Source organism: Drosophila novamexicana, unplaced genomic scaffold (assembly GCF_003285875.2).
Source record: "Drosophila novamexicana strain 15010-1031.04,08,12 unplaced genomic scaffold, DnovRS2.1 tig00000108-arrow-pilon, whole genome shotgun sequence".
Lineage (NCBI taxonomy): Eukaryota > Metazoa > Arthropoda > Insecta > Diptera > Drosophilidae > Drosophila > Drosophila novamexicana.
Window position 1 is genome coordinate 5,660,447 of NW_020824772.1, and position 22,087 is coordinate 5,682,533.

Below are 22,087 nucleotides of genomic sequence, written 5' to 3' on the forward strand. Positions count from 1 at the left end.
ACTTGGATATTTGAGAATCTGATAGTATTATTTTCCAGCGTAACGGGAAATATCAAAAAACTGTAATCAACCGAACTGGGGCGTTTTCCTTGGTCTTGTCAGGTCTAGTTTTTTATGTTGATTGGAGAGGACATTTTTGCCAAAGCAAACTCCATGTCTAACCTATGGGAATTTAAAAAAATGTCCAAAGATCATTGAACATTAGTTTATACCTCTTATGGCTTTGTCCACATTCATTCATCAATTATTCAGGATAAACAGTTGTATATATATATATATCTCTTATCTCAGCAACTTAAAGTTAAATATATGCGTAAATATATTTTTGCCGCAACTCGAAGGTATTTAATCCAACTTCTATTACATTTTTATAGCGCACACAAATTTGCTTAGCAGCCCGGAAATTTAGCGCAGTGTAATAGCTTTGAAAAACTTTCAGCGCCAACTATTGTTGAAAAGTTTTCAATTGAGAATATTAATTTAGTCAATACATGTGGGCGAAATGCGCAAAGACGAAAGTGGCAGCCACAACAAAACCCAAACAAACGTTAAAAGTTTTGCGGTAACAGAACGCAAATCCAAAGAGGCCAAGCGCCAGCAGCTTAACAGCCCAGGTACTGGGCCGGTAGCTTAAAGCGACAACGCGCCGGCATAATGTGGTTTTTGTGGCGTAATTTCTATTAAGCAAGTTGTTGTTGCATATACTATAATCAAGAGCTCTTGGCCGTGCCTGTGCCAGCGCCTGTGCCCCAGTCTCAAGCCACACACAAACCCTTGGCCCAATTAGCATTGTATCTAACGTAATTGGCTGTGGGCCATGCTTTGTTGTGGTCACATGGAGTGGCATCAAGTACCTGGCCGTACAAATTAAAGCGGCACACACAGCCAAACACACAGACACAGCAACGCGCAGTTACTTTTTGTATTTGTATACAAATAATTCGGTCAATTGTCACTTTGATGTGCCCAAAAATGTTGGCAACACTTGTTTGGCCGCGAGCCAATTTTGCATACATCCTCTCATACATATACACACACATACATGTGTACATAGATAAGCGAGCTCTTCCTGCTGAGAATTAGCATACAGACTGCATCTCGCCAGACTCGCTGCGTCCGGCGCAGCTCATGTTATGAAAATCATCAACGGCCCCGGGGGCAGCAGCAGCTGTTGTGGCCCAACTACCAAGCCCCCACCAATATACGACGCACATATCAACCCCTAGTCGCAACCACCTTTAGATTTGTGTATGTGAAAATGTTTTTTTCTTTGCATTTGCATGGAAAAGCGAACGGCAAACGTCGTCATGGTCATCGTTGTACTGAGTGCTGTACAACATCCAAAAGTCCATTCAATCACACACATGCAGAGTACTGTGGAGACAGTGAGACCTGCCTGCTAACTGACCGCCCAGCCGTTGCCATCCATCCTTGATGTGGACGTATTTGCCCGGCGGTAACTACTGTCCGTTGCAGAAACCTCTGTTGCTTTGTTTCATTTGAAACGTGTGCAGGTGTGGGTGTGGGTGTGGGTGTGGGTGTGTGTGTGTGTGCATAAACGGAGGTAGCAACGCAGCTTGTTTCCGGCACGAAACGCAAAACAACACGACTAAGGAAAGCAAAATGGCGCCTGCAGTGAATTGAACTTTGCATTTCAAGTGAAATGCTCAAACAAAGCAGAAACAAGCTCCAACAATGGCCATACATGCAGAAAGAACAGCAGCCGTTCAACCAAATGAAAATTTTGAAACAAAAGCAGCCAAATAATACAATCTCCACTCCACATCTCACAACTCACAACTCACAAAAAAATAAGAAGGAAAACCTATTCCCACTACAAAAATGCGAATGAGATTCTGATTTTCAGTTTTTAGGAAATGGCAAAAAAATTTCACTTTTCTGTGTAAGTTTTTGCCAACTAACAAGAGCTATTATCCTATTGCTTACACACTCGCCCTGGACTCTAATGTGCTTTGTAGAAAACGCAGAAAAACTTCAATCTGTATGCAAAATTGGATAACATTTCAAACGTATTGTAATATATGCAAATTGATGTGTGGATGCATTGTGTTTTCAAACTAAGCCTTACTATCCTTTGCTCTCGTTGTCTTAGCCAAAATGAGCTTCTTAATATATAACAATTAAAACTTGCACAGGGCTTTATCAATTCCAACTAAACTATACAAGCTAAATAATTCCAACTTATAATTGAAAGATCAAGCCAAGGCAGACAACTGGGACAAGTACTTGGGCATTGCTGCTAACAATTACTTCAACGATATCATCGGTTCCTTCTCCCTGCTGTTCATCGAGGAGATTCAGCCATATATAAAACCTTTCAATGAAAAAGATGTGTATGTCAAAAACTAAGTAGTTTTTCCATGCAGCTTAAATGTGGTAATGATTCTCTAGAGTCCGGAAATTTTTGTAGGAACTGCAAATTTGAAATTTCAATTTAATAGAAAACAAATGTTGACCCATTTGTGAGTTTATTGATTCTTAAGTTGAGCAGATATAGCCATGTCCATGGCCCATTAGTTTTATTATACCTCCAACATCTGTATATAAAAAGAGCTGAAGGATATTGCTAGATGCAACACTAGGTATTTCAACCGTCTGAAACAACACGAAAACCAACTGCCGATAAATCACCTGGACAACAATTAGAAAAACTCCAAAATGCAACGATTTTACAGCCTAGACCTAACCGCGCTTATATTCCTTCGATTCAATAATCGGTTTTAGGAGTATTTTTTTCCATTTTTCATAAATTAGACTTTATATTAAATTATTAAATAATTTGTGGGTAAGTGATAAGTTTTGGTGTCGGCTATTTCTCAGGCAACCGCTCATCACATTTTCATAAAATACAGCATTTATTTGATTAAAAAGGTAATCAAACATTCCCATATACACGCTCTTAAGACTGGACTGTGCAGCCGGCATTGTTCCAGATCTCGGCTTGCGATGCAAAGTAATCTGCCAACTGAGTTAGGCTCAAATTGGAGAGCATGTTATTGATGGAGGGCAACACAAACTTTCCATAGAACGGTTTGATATAAGGCTGAATCTCCTCGGTGAACAGCACGGAGAAGGAACCAATGATATCGTTGAAGTAATTGTTAGCGGCAATGTCCAAGTACTTGTCCCAGTTGTCAACCTTCACATCACCAACATAATAGTGCAGGTTGAAATCGCTAATGCGCAGTCCATTGGAGTTGCTCAAGCTCTGGGCGAACGTATAGTCGCCCACAAAACGCCAATCCGTCAGTTTCTTGTTGATGAGAACACTTTGGCGTATTGGAACTGGGAAACCAGCAATGCTAATAACGCCCTCCACCTCATAGGAACCAAATATTTGAATCTCGGGATACAAAACATCGTAGGTGGAACGCAGCGTGTTGGGGTTGAAGCTGCCGCTGAGCACCTGGAAGTTATTCAGACCCGAGATGCGGATGTTGCTCACATTGCCCACAATATTTGTCTCTCCGTTGTTGTAGTCAAAGGCGTAGAAGTCGACAGTCAGCGGAGCCATGGCTGGAATATTGTCGGGAGCATAGCCACAAGGTAACATCTTCTTCCAGGCATCGAGAAACATTTCAACGGCTTCGCCATAGTTGACCATGCTCCTGTCCTGGGTGACGGGTGAGGCACTGGCCACAACGACCAAGAGCGCTAGTAGAGAAAACTTTGCTATCATTTTGCTTCGTTAATGATAAAATGAATACTGTGAGGTATGGGCCACACGCGTTGACTTTTATAGGCGAATCGTTATCTTTGTACTTTTTTTGGCTTGATCGTGTTGATAGATCGCATTTGAATTGGCCGTTTCGGCGTTAAGGTACCACGTTTCATGCGGTCTTATCATATTAAACTGAACAATCTATTGTATGACTCAACACGATTTATTTATTTGACTTAAAGGATTTAATTTGAAGGAGGCAGTTTGAAAATGACTCACATTGTACATATTGTGGTTTATTTTATTTTCTCTAAATATTAAATAACAAACCAATTACGCTCTTGACTTACTGAGAATGCTGATAAAATTGTAATTTCAATCTGATATACAAGCAATTGTTTTGCGAGTTATTCAGATATATATATATGTATGTACCAGACATATTGGTACCATTCGTACTTCATTCAAATATAAAATAGTCAAGATTGATTCAAGATGGGAAGTTCACATCTAAGGTAATTAGTTTTCAAGAAGTATATTATCATATGTCCCTCTTATAAAATATTAATACCGGACTCATAAAAATGTACAACAATAAGTCCATTTTAAGGCATTCGATTGATCTTATACGTTCTGTCGATTATTCCTAGAATAGATAGTTTAGTTTTATTTGATAACACCTTGTGAAACAGCTTAAACTATTAGTTCCACAAAATTTCAATCTATCAAAGGCGCCTACCGAGCAATTAATAGATAACGATTCGCCTATAAAAGTCAACGCGTGTGGCCCATACCTCACAGTATTCATTTTATCATTAACGAAGCAAAATGATAGCAAAGTTTTCTCTACTAGCGCTCTTGGTCGTTGTGGCCAGTGCCTCACCCGTCACCCAGGACAGGAGCATGGTCAACTATGGCGAAGCCGTTGAAATGTTTCTCGATGCCTGGAAGAAGATGTTACCTTGTGGCTATGCTCCCGACAATATTCCAGCCATGGCTCCGCTGACTGTCGACTTCTACGCCTTTGACTACAACAACGGAGAGACAAATATTGTGGGCAATGTGAGCAACATCCGCATCTCGGGTCTGAATAACTTCCAGGTGCTCAGCGGCAGCTTCAACCCCAACACGCTGCGTTCCACCTACGATGTTTTGTATCCCGAGATTCAAATATTTGGTTCCTATGAGGTGGAGGGCGTTATTAGCATTGCTGGTTTCCCAGTTCCAATACGCCAAAGTGTTCTCATCAACAAGAAACTGACGGATTGGCGTTTTGTGGGCGACTATACGTTCGCCCAGAGCTTGAGCAACTCCAATGGACTGCGCATTAGCGATTTCAACCTGCACTATTATGTTGGTGATGTGAAGGTTGACAACTGGGACAAGTACTTGGACATTGCCGCTAACAATTACTTCAACGATATCTTCGGTTCCTTCTACCTGCTGTTCACCCAGGAGATTCAGCCATATATCAAACCGTTCTATGGAAAGTATGTGTTGCCCTCCATCAATGCCCAGCTCTCTAAACTGGACTTGACTCAGCTGACTGACTACTTTGTAATGCAAGCCGAGATCTGGAACAGTGCTGGCTGCAACGTTAAGGCCTAAGAATGGACTCTTCAACTTGCATATATGCACAATAAATAAAAAAGCAATTAATTAAACTAAGCATTTTGTTTAATATGCTCCGGGTGTCAATGTCTGGGCAATGCAATAACTCAAATAATAGTTTTGGTGTCTCTAGTTCCTAAACCATATTTGATTGTTGCCTCATTGTATATCAATACATTGAACTGTTTGTCTCGACTGATTGCATGGAGAACTGGAGATTAACCAATACCACATGAGCTAAACAGCTGAATTTTAATTGATTTACATATGAATTTATATGTTTTCACCTGAAACTTTGGAATATTCATTAAATTATAATCACGAATTTATGCTTTGCAATTTCCGAATCTCCCCAATTGAGAACTAAGATTGAATGTTCAAATTTCATCAGATCAGTGTACATTCTTTATAATCATCATAACATAATGAATACGTGGTCCAAAGTCGCACGGGGAGTGGACGAAAGCGAGTAACACCCTCTAGTTAAAATAATATTTTATATATTTGAATAACTAATGGAAAATGAAAACTTAAGTTTAGCCAATATTTAGCCTCTTCCCTCTACCGTAGTCATTAGGCTTTCAGACTTGACAGATTTTAGGAATAATATTATGAATCCTTTAAATGATAAAAAAATAAAATCAACAGAAAAAACGAAAAAACACCCTTCATTTTATATATGAATCTATTAGAGCCCTGAACAGAATCTCTACACGGTTAAAAATTGTACGTGGAACTGACTCAAAGCAATATATTTATATTCCTTAGCATAGTTTTAGTAAAATTTAATTATTGCTGAAGGGCTTTTCATTGCACACTTTTAAACTTCTTTGGGGTCGCCTACCGTTTCGTCGGCTCATGTAGAACATGGGCCAAGGAAAAACCATAATAACGAATTGCCTAAAAGTATACACTGTACAATTTATAGTGTCTATAAAATAGTAGTAGATTGCCCACAGATGAAGTTCACATAGTAGCTAATCTTTTGGTTTTGTATTCAGAGCGTAGCACAAATTGATTATTGATGACAATTTGGCTTAGTAGCCTTTCCTGATAAATAAATGCTCATATACAGATGACCGGCTTTAAGTAAATGTTGGATATTTTTTATACATAAATATAATAGGAGCCTTCTGTACCTTTAAGCTAAGAATTTTGTCCTCATTTAGATTACCAAACACAGGGTATCTAAAAAGCAAGCACGCTCTACTGAATAAGTTTTACTTTTATTACTTTTGTTGTTTTCTTGATTTAGATAAAAATGTCTGTTAGAAACAGCGATTATGATTAGAGTTCCGTAGAACGGGTAATCTAAGAACAAAACACTCTAAACTAAATAAGTTGTACTTATATTACTTTAATTTTTTTGAATAAGTTAAAATGGTTTGTTAGAAACAACGATTAATTACTTGTCTGTACCTATGCACCAAGTATTTTATTCTGATTAAGAGTTCCCTGGAACAGGCTAATTATGAACATAGCAATCACAACTAAATGGGTTTAACTTTAGTTTCTTTTTATACCCTGAGCCCATTAAAAATGGGTACAAGGGTATATTGTATTTGTGCAAAATCCAAATGTATGTAACAGGCAGAAGGAAGCATCTCCGACCATATAAAGTATATATATTCTTGATCAGCATCAATAGCCAAGTCTATCTAGCCATGTCCGTCTGTCTGTCCGTCCGTCCGTATGTATGAACGCAAGGATCTCAGAACCTATAAGAGCTAGAGACTTGAAATTTTAGATGTAGATGCTCCTAGTTCCCGCGCAGATCGAGTTTGTTTCCGATAATCGATAACTTACTCCGTTTCCAAGCAATCGATAAAAATCGATATCGATATCCTGTTTTTTGGGCAATTTTGGTAAATAATAAGAGCTAGAGTCACCAAACTTGAAATATAGCTTCTAAAATAGAATATATATATATACATTTGATGTTGGAAGAAGAGGGATTAGGGTATCCCCTAGTCGGGAGCTCCCGACTAGAACCTCTTACTTGTTTCTTGATTCAGATAAGTATGTTCGCTAGAAACACCGATTAATTTTAATGTCAAGCCCAATTTCTTTATAAACAGTCAATTGCTTGAGCCGCAAAAACAAAGATTGTTTAACATATCAATAATAAGAAAATAATTACTTGGTACAACTTAGAAGTATTTTTAGAAAAAGCAAAAGGTCATTAATGCATTTTTTTTCCAAAATATTTTTTGGAACTTAACAGAATTTGGGCATTTGAAATCTATCAGAAAATATAAGATCTATAATATTTAGAAACATGAGGTCTTTTGAATAATTTATGACAATTGGTTAAAGTTACGAATCTGTAAGTAAAAATTAGAAAACTGAAAAAAAGATGAGCCTTATGTATGTTGATATAGCTCTAATGTATCAATAAAGAGAACATCTTAAAAACTATACTGCCGTGATACTACATCCCGATGAATATCAATTCGGCCATAAGACTTATGATTCACTGATTCATGTGCAAATTGACGACAAAAGGTCTTGGAGCACCTGGTTTATCGAAATGTAATCAATCAAATCCCCAGTTAAGCGATACATAGATAAAGATACAACTATAAAAGGGCACCAGTGCGAGCCAACATTCACAGAGTTCCATTAACAACCAAGCAAAATGATAGCAAAAGTTTTCCTATTGGGCCTACTAGTTGCCGCCAGTTGTGCCTCACCCTTGACGAGCACGGTTAACTATGCTGACGCCGTTAAAACGTACCTTGAGGCCTTCCAGAAGATGGCGCCCTGTGGCTATGCTGCGGAAAATATACCTGTCTTGGAGCCGCTGATCGACGCATTCACCGCCTTCAACTACACCAGAGGAGAGACGAGCATCGTTGGCAATGCGAGCAACATTCGCATCTCGGGCCTTAGCAATATTGTGATCCTGAAAGGTGAATACGATCCCAACACTTTGCGCGCCTCATTCGACATTTTGTTCCAGGAGATTCAAATTTTGGGCTCCACCATAATGGAGGGCGTTTTTAACATGCTTGGCTTCACGTTCCCCATGCGCCAAAACACTTTGCTCAACGAACGACTGCAGCAACTGCGTATTGTGGGTGAATACACATTTGCCCAGAGCCTGTCCAATTCCAATGGACTGCGCATGATCGACCTAAAGCTGCAGTTTTACGTGGCCGATGTGAAGATCGACAACTGGGACACACTGCTGAATATATCGACCAACAACTATTTGGAAAGCATCACCCGCGAGACACTTTTGGCCTTAGTTAAAGAGATCCAGCCCAGAGTAAATCAACTGATCGCCAAGTATGTGCTGCCCGATGTCAATGATTTGCTCTCCGCAGTCAACCTGACTCAGCTGACCAACTACTTTGTCAACACCGCCAACAATTGGAACAGTGCCAACTGCAATGTTATGGCCTAAAAAATATTGTTCGATCGTTTAGAACGAAATAAATATATACATATATGAAGAGCTGAGCATACATCACAAGTGTTTGAACAAATTTATGAAAAACTATCGACCTGTCTAAACACAACCGCACTGGTCCTCGAATATTGGACAAAACAGATGAAATGGTTGTTCGACGTTTTTTTTTAGTCATTTTCCTTGCTGCTGTTGCTGTTGCTGTAATCCGCTTAAGTAACTCAGGAACAACGGAAACCGGAAATGAAAACCATACAGTGTGTAAAGCACGTGGTGAATCTGGGGGCAAAGACGGCATCGGTCCGGTTGGCCAGGCGAACAACTTCCGGTCTGTGTAGCTGGCGGTGCTGCTCTCCTTTTTGTCAGACTCTAGCCATTGCAGGCAGATGCTCGTCCACGTAGCCGCCGCTTCCTCGTGCTGGCACTTGGCATTGGTGGATGGCAACGAGAAGGAATCAAGGCTCTTAAGCTGTACCGGAAATGAAGAATTGTTGCTCGAGTCCCTGTGACAATTTCAGTGGTCGCTAGCTGACAAAGCCCACAAGACATGGCCATGAATCAACCAAAATGTTACATGCCCTCCTAAGGCTTATTGTTGTTGCTGCAGCAGCCAGTTTTAAGTGGTCATAATAGCGCGGTCTAAACAAACAGCAAACAGCAAATGGCTTTTTCATATTGCGGTTTTCCGTCCTTTGGTTTATATATAACGCACCAGAGATGACGGGTTCATCATCAGGCAGCCAGTTCCGTCTCCGTCTGTCTGCTTCCGCTGCAGAGTCTTAACCACAAGGCCGCTTTCAGGTCCATTGTGCATTAATAAATTATTAGGTAATGTGAAGTGCATAAATTATAAAACCTTCTCTCTTTCCTTATTCGAAGCCAGAAACTGCCTTGTGGGTTCCGTTCATTTTTGGCGCAATTTACATTCGATTTTAATGGGTCAATTTGAGAGGTAAGTCTAAGAGACTTCATTTAACATTTTATGGCCTTACATTTACATTTACGGGGCTTAATATATTTTTTAAAGCATTTAAATTGATTTGGTTTATAAATTTAAATAAAAGTTTAGCCAGTTTAATTCCTTTTCAATGTGCACTTACCATTGTATTATTTACTTTGTTACACGCATAAAAACTGCATTTTGTATTTATTTATTTAATCGGCTTGCATTTCGTTCATTTTGTTCACAATTAGCAATATTTTGTGTATATTATGTGATTACTTCATGTTCATTTAATTCATTTGCTTCCATGGTTAAGCCCACATTTTTCTCGCAATAATATTTGTTGTAGCTATATACATTCACGTATAACTACTATTTGTGCAAAAACCAAAAGGCAAATTGTTATTCAATTTGCAACGTCAGAAGTACATCATAAATATTTCATAATTCACTAATTATTCTAAAAGGGTGCAACAACGCTGACAGTAGTTTAAATAAAATGCATTTTGTAATATATATAGATTTGTGTTGCCCAAACTATTTCAAATATGTTGAATCTACGTTGGACTTTGTCTGTTTGCATGCGCAATTTGGTTATACAATTTACACAAATTAAACTCAAAAGTCTGATAAACTAATGTAGAAATAAAACGTTAAATAGATACAATATTAATATAATGAATAATTAATGACGACCTATTGATGACAATTTCACATGGCATAATACATATATCCAATTATATTTTCACACTTGTCTCTGGCTAAAGCTTTTCGGTATGGCATTTAGGACACAATTCTAATGTATCTTTCTGCATTAACTTTGCCTAACTGTAGCTAACAATTAGTTTAGTTTATTTAATTATTATCGTTAGTTATAACATTTACAAACACAACATTCAATGTCACGTTTCTGTTAATGGGCTTATAAGGTATTCGACGAAATTCACATACAATTGCATATCATATGCCGCATGCTATATAAAGATACAGATAGATGTACACATCATAGATTTTTAATTCATTCTATATAGACTTTAATATTTATCGTTCATATTACGCGTGGGTTAGTTTAGCCATATAATCAACCAATTTTCGATTCCGTTTACTAATGACAATTTACATAGAGTATGTAAATGTATATTTATGTAAATATGTATGTATATATTTATGAATGTTTGCAAATAGCGTTATTTCTTGTTAGTTCTTTAGCATTAATGGTAACGTGGGGGCTTCTGTGTGGGCTAGGTAACAGCTCATAATACTCTTCACTTATCTAATAGCTAATATTTGTATGCATATATATAATGTATGTACTTATACATTAAACATAAACATTTATCAAATTGAATGCATTTTGGTACCAGACAAACATGTACTTCATAAATACAATAAATGTTCTTATTTTGTGCATCTACAAACAGGTCCTTTACTTTTTACTTTTTGTCTGTTTTCGTTTTGTATACATACACTTCTATGTTGTCATATAAAATGTATTATAAAAATGTTTAAAAATAATTTTGACAAATTCTTGATAAGCTGATTTAGTGGGACATTCATTTGAATACATTAAACTTTATTTAATTGTTTTAGACATACATACATAAATGCTTTATATTTGCGCTAAATATGTTGGTACATACTCGTATTCATATTTAAAACGATTTCATGTACATTTACTAAGGCTAATTGTATATGTTAATAATATATAATTTATTTTGTTGTTCACATTGATAGACTTATCTAATTAATTATTTGAATTGTTCTATATTGTATCCATTTTACCAGTTTGTAATGCACATTTATGTTAAAATTTCATTATGCTTGAACTGTTAAGTTTTCTTTTGTTTTTGTTTTGTGATAAAAAACATTCTAACAAACTTATGCTATGTATATAATAAGTGTTAATGTATATCTTACAGATACAAATATACGCGTTATAAAAATGCAATTTAAAATATATTTTCAATTGGTTTTCAATATTTTTTTACAACATTTTTCTGCTGCTTTTGGGGCAGTGAAAACAAATTCGTGATCATTTCACAATCGCGCATATTATTTAAAAGCCTTAATTGAAATAAGGTTAGAAAACAGATGTTATCAATCTTACAGGTATATTATTAATATTAAAACCTAGGACAATGCATTTACATATTTCCTCATTACTAAGCGCCAAAAATAAAAGGAACTTATTTTTTGATATATGATATATGAAATGATGTCAAAAATATATTGTTTTTTTTTCGCAATTCCAGTTTATTTAAATTTTATTACTGCGCCTCTGATAGATAGCTAACAGCTATATTATAATTATTTAATATGTTTTATATACCTATACATAAATTTTCTAGTTAAAAATTGCTTTTCGTATTCGAGTTAATTTTCGTTTCCTCAATTTCGATTCACAAAGCCAATTTCTTACACATTGACGCGTATTCGAGTACATTATCAAACGTGATATCATATGGGGGAATAATGTCGCAGCTCATCGCAGCTTCTCCCTCCATTGAACAGCGTAAATAAAAAATCGCGTGCTGGAATGTTGAACAATTAAAAATAATCGGCTTGCCGAGCAATATGCACACTTTCCAAATAACTAACAGATATACACACAGTTGAGTGTTTTATGATAAGATTTCCAGTTATCTAATATTGCGATTTACCTTATAGCTCTCTCTTATCTATTGTTCGGTGCACTTCAATACATACAAATTATATTGTAATGCGGAACTGATATAATATGGCATTAAAGCAAGAATAATCTATTTGTTACTAGTAAACAAAATATATACGCACCGTCTAAATATTGTTTACAATATATATCCTTGGAGAGCAGTGTCTCAAGTTTTATTGAGGTTCAGTCTCAGTTTAACGAAATATTTAGATTACAGATTTGTAAGTGTAACTTAATTGTTAAGAAATCAATTACATATTTGCGTTAATGAATGCATATCTGAATTATTTGGAAAGCTTTGAACACTATACATTGCTTGCAATTGGGTTTTTGTTGTTGGTTATAACAAATAATTGTTTATATTTTATTGTTAAATTACAAAAAAGTATTTAGATTAATGTATATGTGTACGTATATTTATTCTGTTTTTTAAATAAAATGTTCTTGTGCTTGGAAACTAAGTTCAAAATAATTCTCATTTAAAGCTTTTAAACGTTGCGACACCCGTTTAAACGGAACAACAACAAACAGAGCGAAACAAACTAAATAAATGTCTGCTTACTGTCATAAATGGTATGGCTCTTAACAAGGAATTGTGCGTGCTTTTGGGTATTGTTAAACAACAATGGCTAAAACAATTACAGTAATAAATTGCTTATGTTTTGTGCATAATTTCAACTTCTGGCTTTTTTGTTGGTCGGTGTATTTGAGGGTTCTTTGTATGTGTATGTGTAGGTATGTGTGTGTGTGTGTGTATTTGTTAAACAATTTCACATTTTCAAAAATTCGTACACTTTCAGCTTAAATACTATAGATACTAGAACGTATGGCCTACACATATCAATAGCAATATAAAACTATGTACCGTGGCTATGTATTCAAAGTTTACAATCAGGGCTGCGCATAAACATCGTATGATACAAATGCCATATTTTTGGATATATATATATATGTATATATACGTAGAGTTGGACAATAAATATTGCGCGTACGCATGTCTATGGGCTGATCGAAAACTGCAGCTGCTCGATGCAACACCACAAACAACTCACGGACATTGACAGACGTTGACTTTCAGCGTCTAGGCCTCTGTTTCGGCACCCTTTAAGCGAAGCCGCGCGAAATCCTCAAAGATGATATCATCGTCTTGAGCCTCATCGTCGTCCAGCTGTATGAGGTTCGTGGTGGTGGGCACATCGTTTGGCGTTTGTGTTGAGGAAGCCGCGGCGCCTGCATCGACTGCATCGCCCAGGCTAAGCAGCGGCGCTGCCAAGCTGGCGCGCGGGGAGCGATCGCCCAGCACCGGTTGCTCCTCTTCCTCTGGCTTGGGGTGCATCAGCGTAAATGGCAGCTCGGCAACCAAATCTCCGCCCAACAGCGGCGAGCCAATTAGTAGCTTCACCTTGACCTTGTAATGCACCAATATGCCCAAGCTTTCGCGCTGTGCAGGATTGGTAATAAGCGTGCTTGACGCCAGATTTGTATCCTCATGCTTTAGCTGACCATCCAGCGCCAGTCCCCATTTGTCCTTGTTGTTCGCTAGCAGGGGGCATAACTCAAACACCTTGGAGAGCGTAAAGCCTGGTGCCACATTGCAGCCATCCTCCGACTCAATCTCGGCCACCACAGATTTGTATTGGGCCGTCGAGAAGAGGCATATGTCGGCAAATTGGCGTACACACACCTTTATCTTTTTGACCGTGCGATTGGAATTGTTGGCCACATGCACATTGACTGATATCTTCTCGCCATGATGATACAGCTCCTTATCCAGACTTGCCTCCAAGTGTATTTTATTGGGCTTCATCATGAACTCCTTGCTCACCTCAATGGAGGGCTGCTCTCCGGCCTTCGATGGTGCATACATCACCTTCCGAATCGTCAAACGCACCGAATTGCGTTTGTGGGGCTTATCCTCAATGTGTTCGCCTATCGTTAGATAAATATACAAGCAGCATTAGCTTTGGGCACAACTTATATTTATAACATATTAACATATTTAACACATACACATACAAATCAATATGCATAGTTAGGCATATTTGGCTTGGGGGTGTGTCGAGCTCCGTTCTGTGTGCGTCACAATTTCAAAACAGCTTAGCAACCAGGTGATTCACTGACTTAACTATAAGCATATGGGATGATTTCAGGTAATGTTTTAAAAATAAACGACTCATTGCCGATACACACCATTATCTTGGTACTAGGAATCTGCTTAAAATAATCATTTCTTTGCCTCAATTTTGAATGTGCGAAAAAAAAACAACAAAAATTAAAATACTTTCCATTTTGAGCTCATAAATCGTGCGCGTTGTTGGCATATGTCGGTGGGCCAGAGGCAGGAAGGCGGTGCAAAGTTTATTGTTTATACCAAAAACTGGCAGCTCGAACCGAGAGCAAAGCACATTAAATAAACAAATCAACAGATGCCAAGTTAATAAAAACAACTATTCTACTTATTCGAGAAGTGTAGATGCCCTTGCAACTGATCAAAAAACTATATTGTTATATGGAAACTGTAAACAGTTTGTGTGTCAAGTGCAAAAAGAACAGTTGCAAAATTGAATATTGTCGCAATTAACTGATAACAAATTTATATAATTGCAGTATCTGTTTCCACAAACATGTTATTAATAAAGTGAAGAAATTGGATCCAATATGTTGTTTGCTTATTAAAAACAATAAACAAATTCCGTTTTATTTTTCAGAGAACAACAAATACAATAGAAGCATTTGTCAAATACCAGACAGATCGAATTGCCTTTTCAAGGGCAGTCAATTATTTCCCCGACTGAGCTTAAACTGAGAATTATAAAAGAGAACTATTTAAATAACGCTTGGAAAATACATGTAGCCCTGTGCAACTATTTACATAAGTAATAAATTGGTAATAAGCAACAAACAGTGGTTTTCTTAGCCCGTGGAAAGCCGAATAATCTCAGCTAGTTTCTCCATTAAGACTGGGAGTACAATTCTTGTAGAAAATTCATTTCAAAAGGCGATCGTGCCAGTCATGGCTGCTGTTCTGGTAAACTTTGAAGCAAATTCCTTAATTGTTTATTCCTAATTTCAATCAATAGATTTTTATGTAAATGTACATATGTATGTACATATATTCTGTTAAGCGAATGTTAAAGTGTGGGGCGTGCCATAATTTCGCAGACATTGTGCAGCAGAGGGTGGCCCGCTCAGGCCCACCCAAAAGCCAATTGGCGTAAGTTTGCTTTCAATAATCTTTTTATGGTTGTACACAAATTGGCTGTGACAGCGGCGGGGGCAGCAGCAACGTGCTCGGCGGCAGCATTACTGCCAGATAAGAATGTCGACGCCGGGCAATAAAACCACCAAAAATTAACGGACAAAGCAAAGCGGGCACAATACACAAGCACACACACACACATGTTCATATGCATGTACATAGATAGCAATTCGTGCGCAATAAAATCAACAACAAAACAAAGGCAAGAGTCGCTAAAGCGAGAGAGCCTCAGTTTGGAGCAGAGCAACGCAGCGCAGAGAACAGATCCCAAGTGAGAAATGCGAATGCGCGTGCGAATCGCAAACATGCGCGCGTAACTCCCAATAAATCGCTGCTAAATACGCTGTTCAAGCATTTTTTTTTTGTTTTTTGTTAGTGTTGTCAATTTCATTATTGCTAAATGAGAATGCGAGGCGCAAGAGGAAACACGAGAACGGAGCAGGAGAGCGTGCAAGGGTAGAGCGGGATCGGTAATTACGCTTTTGGGTCATTGCTGCTGTAGTTTTTTTTTTTTTTTTTTTTTGTAGCTTACGTTAGCACTAACAAAGCAAATATACCCAGCTGCCTCGAGTTTCCAAGAAGCATTTATGTAAGTGCTGAACGTAAGAAAAAAAAAAAACATTGAACGTCAGCGGAAAGACGCCTAATTAAAGCTACTGCGACTGCGAGAGCAATAGAGCCGAATTCCAATTAGAGGCGTCGAATTCCAATTAGGTGGCCGCGCTGCGTCATCATTGAGCACTACACACAATGACATTTTGCGCAGTCGACGCAGTTGGATTAATTAACCCCGCGCGTGACACATGCGCCAACTAACACACATACATTGCTATATATTTGATTATACAAATATCTTCCATATATGTATGTATGTATTACAAATATAAAGGCGCTGCCCAACAATGATTCTGGCTTTCTCCTCACACACACACACACACAGAAATATATGACCCGGAAAACTTACCCACAAATGCCTTTAGTTCGTAGTCCACACCACAGGATTTGCCAACATCGCCCGGTGCTGGTTGCAAGGATACCGAAGCCGGACAATAGGGCGGCACTTCAAAATAAAATGGATGCGCATTGGGTCCCAGCTTCTTAATGAGCCGCTCCTGCAATCTGGTCATGGGCCGTTCCATTTGCATGGGCGGATAGATTTGTTCATGAGCCAAATACAAATCCTTGCGAAATGTTAGGCCCAGCACATCTAGATCTTCGCGTCCATATCGAAATGCAGCCAGCACTTGGCCAAACACTTTGCGATCCTTCACATACTCCGGATCAATGAAAACCACGCCATCAATTGGATCCACATGCGTGACATGATCTACAAAGTCGCGCTTGCCCAAATAGACTGTGATTTTGCCATTCGATGAGCTCTTTTTGAACACCCGCGTCGCCTGCCTGCGTGAGCTGGCATCGCCGCCAAGCTCATCAAGGTTGCCACCTCCTCCGCCACCGCCGTTGCCACCGCTGCCAGCACTGCCGGCTGTTGTGGCATTCGCCGTGGAGCCACCAGCACTACCATTGCCATTGCCATTGCCCGTCGATCCAGCACCGCTTCCGTTCGTGTTAGCGCTCAGTGTGTTCATTGTCGTCGTCGCCGTCACCGTCAACGTCGTTCTGGACGTTCTGCTGCTGCTGCTGTTACTGACTCTGTCTCTGCTGCTGTTGGTTCTGCTGTGTTGGTGTTTGTAAACGCTGCTGCTCACTGTGTGCCGCCACTGCTGCTGTTGTCTATTGGCTCGCACGCTCTCTTTATTGTTTTTAAGCACCTTTTAATAACAAATACGTGTGTAATTTAATTTTTTTTTATGTATACTTAATGAGCAACAGCGCCACACAACTTTTTTCTGTCGCCATCTAGTGTTTTCAGTGCTGCATAATGCGTAAATGAACTAGTTCGTTTGGTCACTAGACAACACCAGCACAGCGTTGCCATCTATGTATATGGGTATTTTTATGTTTGCTTAGCGCGGTCACACTCTGCCTCAATTCTTTTCCACGTGCACTTGCCCACACCGCAGCACGCGTTTTTCACAAATTGACGTTTATATTAAAAGGAACTCATAAAAATGGCACAAAAGAAGCTGGCTAACAAGAAATCCGCGGGCAACAACAAGCGCGGCCCCAAGGCTAAACAGGTTGAAGAGGAGAAGCCTGAAATGGAGGTAGACGCCAGCGATGACGACTCTGACGCCGATGAGGAGCAGAATGGCGTCAACTTTGAGGATGGCAGCCATTCTGAGGTGTGTAAAAATCAAATGTTAAATATGTATGCAGTTATATAAAATCCACCGGCTATTCTTTTAACATAGGCGGAAGGTGCATCAGGCTTGGTAGACTCAGAGGGTGAGGAAGCAGAAGATGATGATGATGAGGAGGAAGACGAAGATGAGGATGAGGACGCAGTCGAACCTGGCGAGATATCAAAGAGCGCAAAATCCGCCGGGGAATCTGATGATGATGACGATGAGGAAGCCGATTCCGACGAGGAGCCCGATGAAGCGCCAATTGGCAAGAAGAGCAAACAAGCAGAGACACCCCAAAAGGGCGGCATACCAAAAGTTATCGTGGGCCGCATCCCACCCGAAACACCCAAGGATCAGATATTGTTCGTTAGCAATCTCCCACAAGGTAGGTACAATAATGCCGAGAAGATTTTTAACCTCAGTTTGTATACTCATTTATATATAAACATATTTGAATGCGTGGTTTATGTTTTGCAGTATACAAACACATTGAAATGGTTGCCTTGTTTGCAAAATTTGGACCAATTGCTGTAATCAATCGCATTAAGTCAAAGGCTGGCGGCAACAACCTTGTCATTGCCTTTGAGTCTGCCGAAGCCGTTGATGCCGCACTTGCTGCCAAGGAGAAGGCATTGACGATCAATGGCCAGGTCGTAAACGTGTCTCGTCCAATAAACAAGGGTGACTTCCCCGAGCGTACTGTTGTTGTGGGCCTGATTGGACCCAATGCCACCAAGGAACAAATTACTGAACATTTTAAGGGCTGTGGTGATATTGAGGCTATTAACTTTTCTAACAATCGTATCTTGCCCACCGCATATGTGCGTTTCGTTTCGGTGAGCTCGGTGCCCAAGGCCCTTAAATTGCACGACAGTGAGTTCCAGTCGCGCTTCATCACAGTTCGTGAGGACTCGTACAAGAACAAAGAGTTGAAATCGCCAGAATGCACACTGACAATCGCTAACACAGGCAATCATGAACACTTCAAATCAGAAACTATTGAGAAGATCTTTAAGAAGCACGGCGAGATTATAGACCTTGATGTAGTTTGCACGAAGACCATTTTGGGCTTTGTTACCTACAAAACTGCCGAGCAGTCCGAAAAGGCGCTTAAGCAGTTAAATGGCAAGACTGTTGGCGATCTGGAGATTAAATTGGAAAAGTATCGTTACAGCTCCTGCGGGCGCACTATTCGGGTAACAAACTTAGCTCCAGGTGCGTTTATTATAATCATTTTTATCAATGTAACATTTACTAATTTGTTAAATTCTTTTGTTTAGGCGTCGAAGAGGAGGATCTTAATGAGCTGTTCAAGAAAGTGGGCGAAATTGAGAGCATCCTAAAGATGCCCTACAGGGCAGTCATCAAATTCGCCACTGACGATGGCTTCTGCAAATCCTTCCTGTTCAACGAACGGATGATTAAGGGTCAACCCATCTTCTTGGAGCCAAACTCTGCACTAAAACATAAATTGACCCAGAAGAAACAGGCAAACAAACCACAGCAATTCTTTGGAAAGCGTGCTGCTCCTGCTGCATCAAATGCACCTCCGGCCAAGTTTAAGAAATTCAACAACAGCAATAACAAAAACAACAGCAATCAGACGAACAAGCCCTTTAAGAAACGCCCAGAACAGGGCAACGGTTTCACGCCGAAACCATTCAAGAAGGCCAACAAGGTCTAATCTTTTTGTTTTGCCGCCTAATATCCTAGTCTTAAGTTAAAAAAAAAAAAGAAGTACCCACATCCCAATGCAACAACAGACAGTGCATTGATATAAGTTTTATAAGCTGGCAATATGTGTCTGCGCCTATTCAAAAATTGTATTTGAATATTTTACAATATGCTAATAAAGCTGAGTATCACTAATTGTTAACATTTGTCGGCAAACGCGCTTTTGCTCAACAATTTCGCTGCCTTTATGGGCAGCCGCTCAGCCCAAATAAAAACTTGTAAGGCCCAACGAGAATAAATTGCAAATTTCCAACACGTACCAGTCAAAAACAGAAGAAAAGAAAAACTGAATGTGAATTTGTGCTTTGAGTGTTTGTGTTTAGCCACTTTGAGTGCCTGCTGCCGGCTTCCATTGGCACATGATTCATTATACTTTGTGCACGCTGTCGTCGCGAGCGAGTGATTCATGCTGGCCCAGGCCAACCGATTTCACACGCAAACACACTTCATTTCTCTTACTCCAGTACGCATAGCGGCGCTCCCATTGCACCGACGTCGTCATCGTCCTCGCATCTCAGCTCATGTTGGGCCCATCCTCCAGTGCGCACAATGCAAATGAACAATGGCGTCGGGTCAACCGCCGGGGGCGCGCCTGGGTCACCAGCCATAACGAGCGCCATTTGAGGCACCGCTCCTTCCAGCTGTGACAATGATAGCACAAATGCGCTCCCAACTGTATGGGCTAATTGCAGGAACGTACTTGACTAATTGCAATTAGTAATTACCAGCTGCTAAATTTGTGTAAAACCACTTGCGAGTGAATAATTAATCAAGGAAGTAATTATAAATTATCATTTTAACGCCTCGACAAATGATAATTATTAACGGTTGGTTAAATCGATATCTAAGGAATGTAGCAGCAGTATAGATCTATTGTTAAAGACACTTGATTTAACTTGTCATTAAAGTTGCAATTTATATTTTAAAAATGTTAAAATGTTTGATCGCCATGATTCTACAAGTAATTCCTATTATAATGAACTAGTTATGAAAGTCGGTTTAAGCATTCTATTTGAAGTAAACCAAGTTCTTGATTCTACAGGTCAATCCTATTATAATAAATTCCTTACTATAAGGAAACATTATTATAAACAAAAACATTATTTTTATAAATTAAAGCCCTTTCATTAAGCCGGCCAGCTGTCCATCTATGCTACTTGATAAATTTTAGTACTTATGGCAGGGATCATAGATTGTACTCATATATAATAGAAATGTTCCAAAAAATCTTCTTAACGCTTTTAATATATTTAGAGCTGGAAATAATTTAGAAATTACAAATGAATTGTTTTCAACTTAACGAAAATCCAAAGTTCAATATTTTCGACAACTTTGAAAATAAGAGTATATTTCATTTACATAGAAATGCTTAATACAGCAGAGTACAAAAATATTCGTACTAAGATTTACCTTTAAAGCGTTAAGAGGTAAATGATAAATGGCGACTGTCAACTGTTTTTCCATAATTTGAAGGTAATTCAGAAACGCATTTGGACCAATTACGATCAATCTTCAGTGATGCAGATGTACGTAAACCTGGATATTTTATACATACCTGGGAGCCTTGACAAATCCTTAAGTAAAGCCATTGAATTAACACAAGGAAAATATAATATTGCAGTCTGGCGTTGATTTTGTATATTTAACATTTATTGGTAATAAATTTGTTTGCAAATATCTGTTCATTTCAATTGGTTTATCCATTTCACAATATGTACTTGTTGACTTGATATTTGATGTATGTATTTATTGGTATATGATGTATATATATGTAAATGCATGCATTTGTTATCTTGTATATTTTCTTCTTTAATTATTTTTTTTGGTAATATGTATGTTTATTGATAATATTAGTTTTGTTTGGTTTTGTTTTTCAACTTGTTATCATATATATTTAATATTTATCTGGATAAATAACTAAACTACGCATATAAATAGTACGCATGTTTGTTTTCCTGCAAATCATTTTATATAAATGTGTGTAAAATATAGTTGTTAGTTAAATGCGCTCTATGGCCAATATAATGCAATGCAGGAAGAAGAACCAACAAATGGAGCCAGCCAGAGCCAGAGCCAGACCCTGTCCCAACCCTCTACAGCAGCTGTTGGTCAATGAATCACTTGGATCAGTCTCTCTCTCTACGGAGCTTGACGCGGTCTGTGCCAAGTCAAGCCCAACAAATTACGGCCGTGTGTGATGTGGGGCGTGGGGCGGGGGGGGGGGGGGGGGGGGGGGTTGTCAAAATAGAGGGCGGGCGAGCGGGCGGGCGGTCGGTCGGGCAACTCTATTAGTCATATTTAGCAATAAATATAATTATAATTTAGCTTATGCTTTAGCAATTTACTTATAATAAGGCAAACGAAAGTGAAGGGCACTGGGGCGGGATTATGCAAACCATAACGCAAATTGAATAACTAACTAAATACGTTTATTATGTATTTAAGCAGGTATATTATATATATATATATACCGTAATCGTAGCACATATGTGCCACTGCACGTTAGGCATGTATATTTGATTT

General features: G+C 38.8%; 5 protein-coding genes and 1 long non-coding RNA gene across 7 annotated transcripts; 4 read left to right on the forward strand and 2 right to left on the reverse strand.

Annotated features, from left to right (window-relative positions):
* Positions 1–2,920: 2,920 nt before the first annotated feature.
* On the reverse strand, positions 2,921–3,700 carry LOC115771711. Its single transcript, XM_030717531.1, has one exon. It carries the CDS (start codon positions 3,698–3,700, stop codon positions 2,921–2,923), a length of 780 nt encoding a protein of 259 aa, XP_030573391.1.
* An 810-nt stretch (positions 3,701–4,510) lies between these two features.
* Positions 4,511–5,290, forward strand: LOC115771712. Its single transcript, XM_030717532.1, has one exon. It carries the CDS (start codon positions 4,511–4,513, stop codon positions 5,288–5,290), a length of 780 nt encoding a protein of 259 aa, XP_030573392.1.
* Positions 5,291–7,931: 2,641 nt separating this feature from the next.
* On the forward strand, positions 7,932–8,702 carry LOC115771713. Its single transcript, XM_030717533.1, has one exon. It carries the CDS (start codon positions 7,932–7,934, stop codon positions 8,700–8,702), a length of 771 nt encoding a protein of 256 aa, XP_030573393.1.
* Positions 8,703–13,001: 4,299 nt separating this feature from the next.
* On the reverse strand, positions 13,002–17,412 carry LOC115771897 (beta-arrestin-1). Of its 2 annotated transcripts, none has more exons than XM_030717782.1 (2): positions 16,543–17,412; positions 13,002–14,248 (listed from the first exon to the last, which is right to left on the reverse strand). In XM_030717782.1, the coding sequence occupies exons 1-2, from the start codon at positions 17,168–17,170 to the stop codon at positions 13,401–13,403; spliced, it is 1,476 nt and encodes a 491-aa protein (XP_030573642.1). In that variant the 5' UTR covers positions 17,171–17,412; the 3' UTR covers positions 13,002–13,400. The 2 variants fall into 2 exon arrangements, with proteins under 2 accessions (XP_030573642.1, XP_030573643.1); XM_030717783.1 differs by lacking the exon at positions 16,543–17,412 and adding an exon at positions 14,330–14,422.
* Positions 14,457–15,932, forward strand: LOC115771898. Its single transcript, XR_004018995.1, has 2 exons — positions 14,457–15,347; positions 15,400–15,932. It is a non-coding gene; the product is annotated as an uncharacterized LOC115771898 (long non-coding RNA).
* Positions 17,413–17,575: 163 nt separating the features above from the next.
* Positions 17,576–19,699, forward strand: LOC115771983 (DNA-binding protein modulo). Its single transcript, XM_030717904.1, has 4 exons — positions 17,576–17,827; positions 17,897–18,215; positions 18,308–19,045; positions 19,111–19,699. The coding sequence occupies exons 1-4, from the start codon at positions 17,654–17,656 to the stop codon at positions 19,512–19,514; spliced, it is 1,635 nt and encodes a 544-aa protein (XP_030573764.1). The 5' UTR covers positions 17,576–17,653; the 3' UTR covers positions 19,515–19,699.
* The last annotated feature ends 2,388 nt before the right edge of the window (positions 19,700–22,087 follow it).

Bases quoted from the DNA above. Each gene is read 5' to 3' on its own strand.
- LOC115771711 (XM_030717531.1), bottom strand. From the start codon at position 3,700: ATGATAGCAAAGTTTTCTCTACTAGCGCTCTTGGTCGTTGTGGCCAGT.
- LOC115771713 (XM_030717533.1), top strand. From the start codon at position 7,932: ATGATAGCAAAAGTTTTCCTATTGGGCCTACTAGTTGCCGCCAGTTGT.
- LOC115771897 (XM_030717782.1), bottom strand. From the start codon at position 17,170: ATGAACACACTGAGCGCTAACACGAACGGAAGCGGTGCTGGATCGACG. The intron at 14,249-16,542 runs GTAAGTTTTCCG...ATCTAACGATAG, and splicing joins CGAACTAAAGGCATTTGTGG to GCGAACACATTGAGGATAAG.
- LOC115771983 (XM_030717904.1), top strand. From the start codon at position 17,654: ATGGCACAAAAGAAGCTGGCTAACAAGAAATCCGCGGGCAACAACAAG. The intron at 17,828-17,896 runs GTGTGTAAAAAT...CTTTTAACATAG, and splicing joins AGGATGGCAGCCATTCTGAG to GCGGAAGGTGCATCAGGCTT. The intron at 18,216-18,307 runs GTAGGTACAATA...TATGTTTTGCAG, and splicing joins CGTTAGCAATCTCCCACAAG to TATACAAACACATTGAAATG.
- LOC115771712 (XM_030717532.1), top strand. From the start codon at position 4,511: ATGATAGCAAAGTTTTCTCTACTAGCGCTCTTGGTCGTTGTGGCCAGT.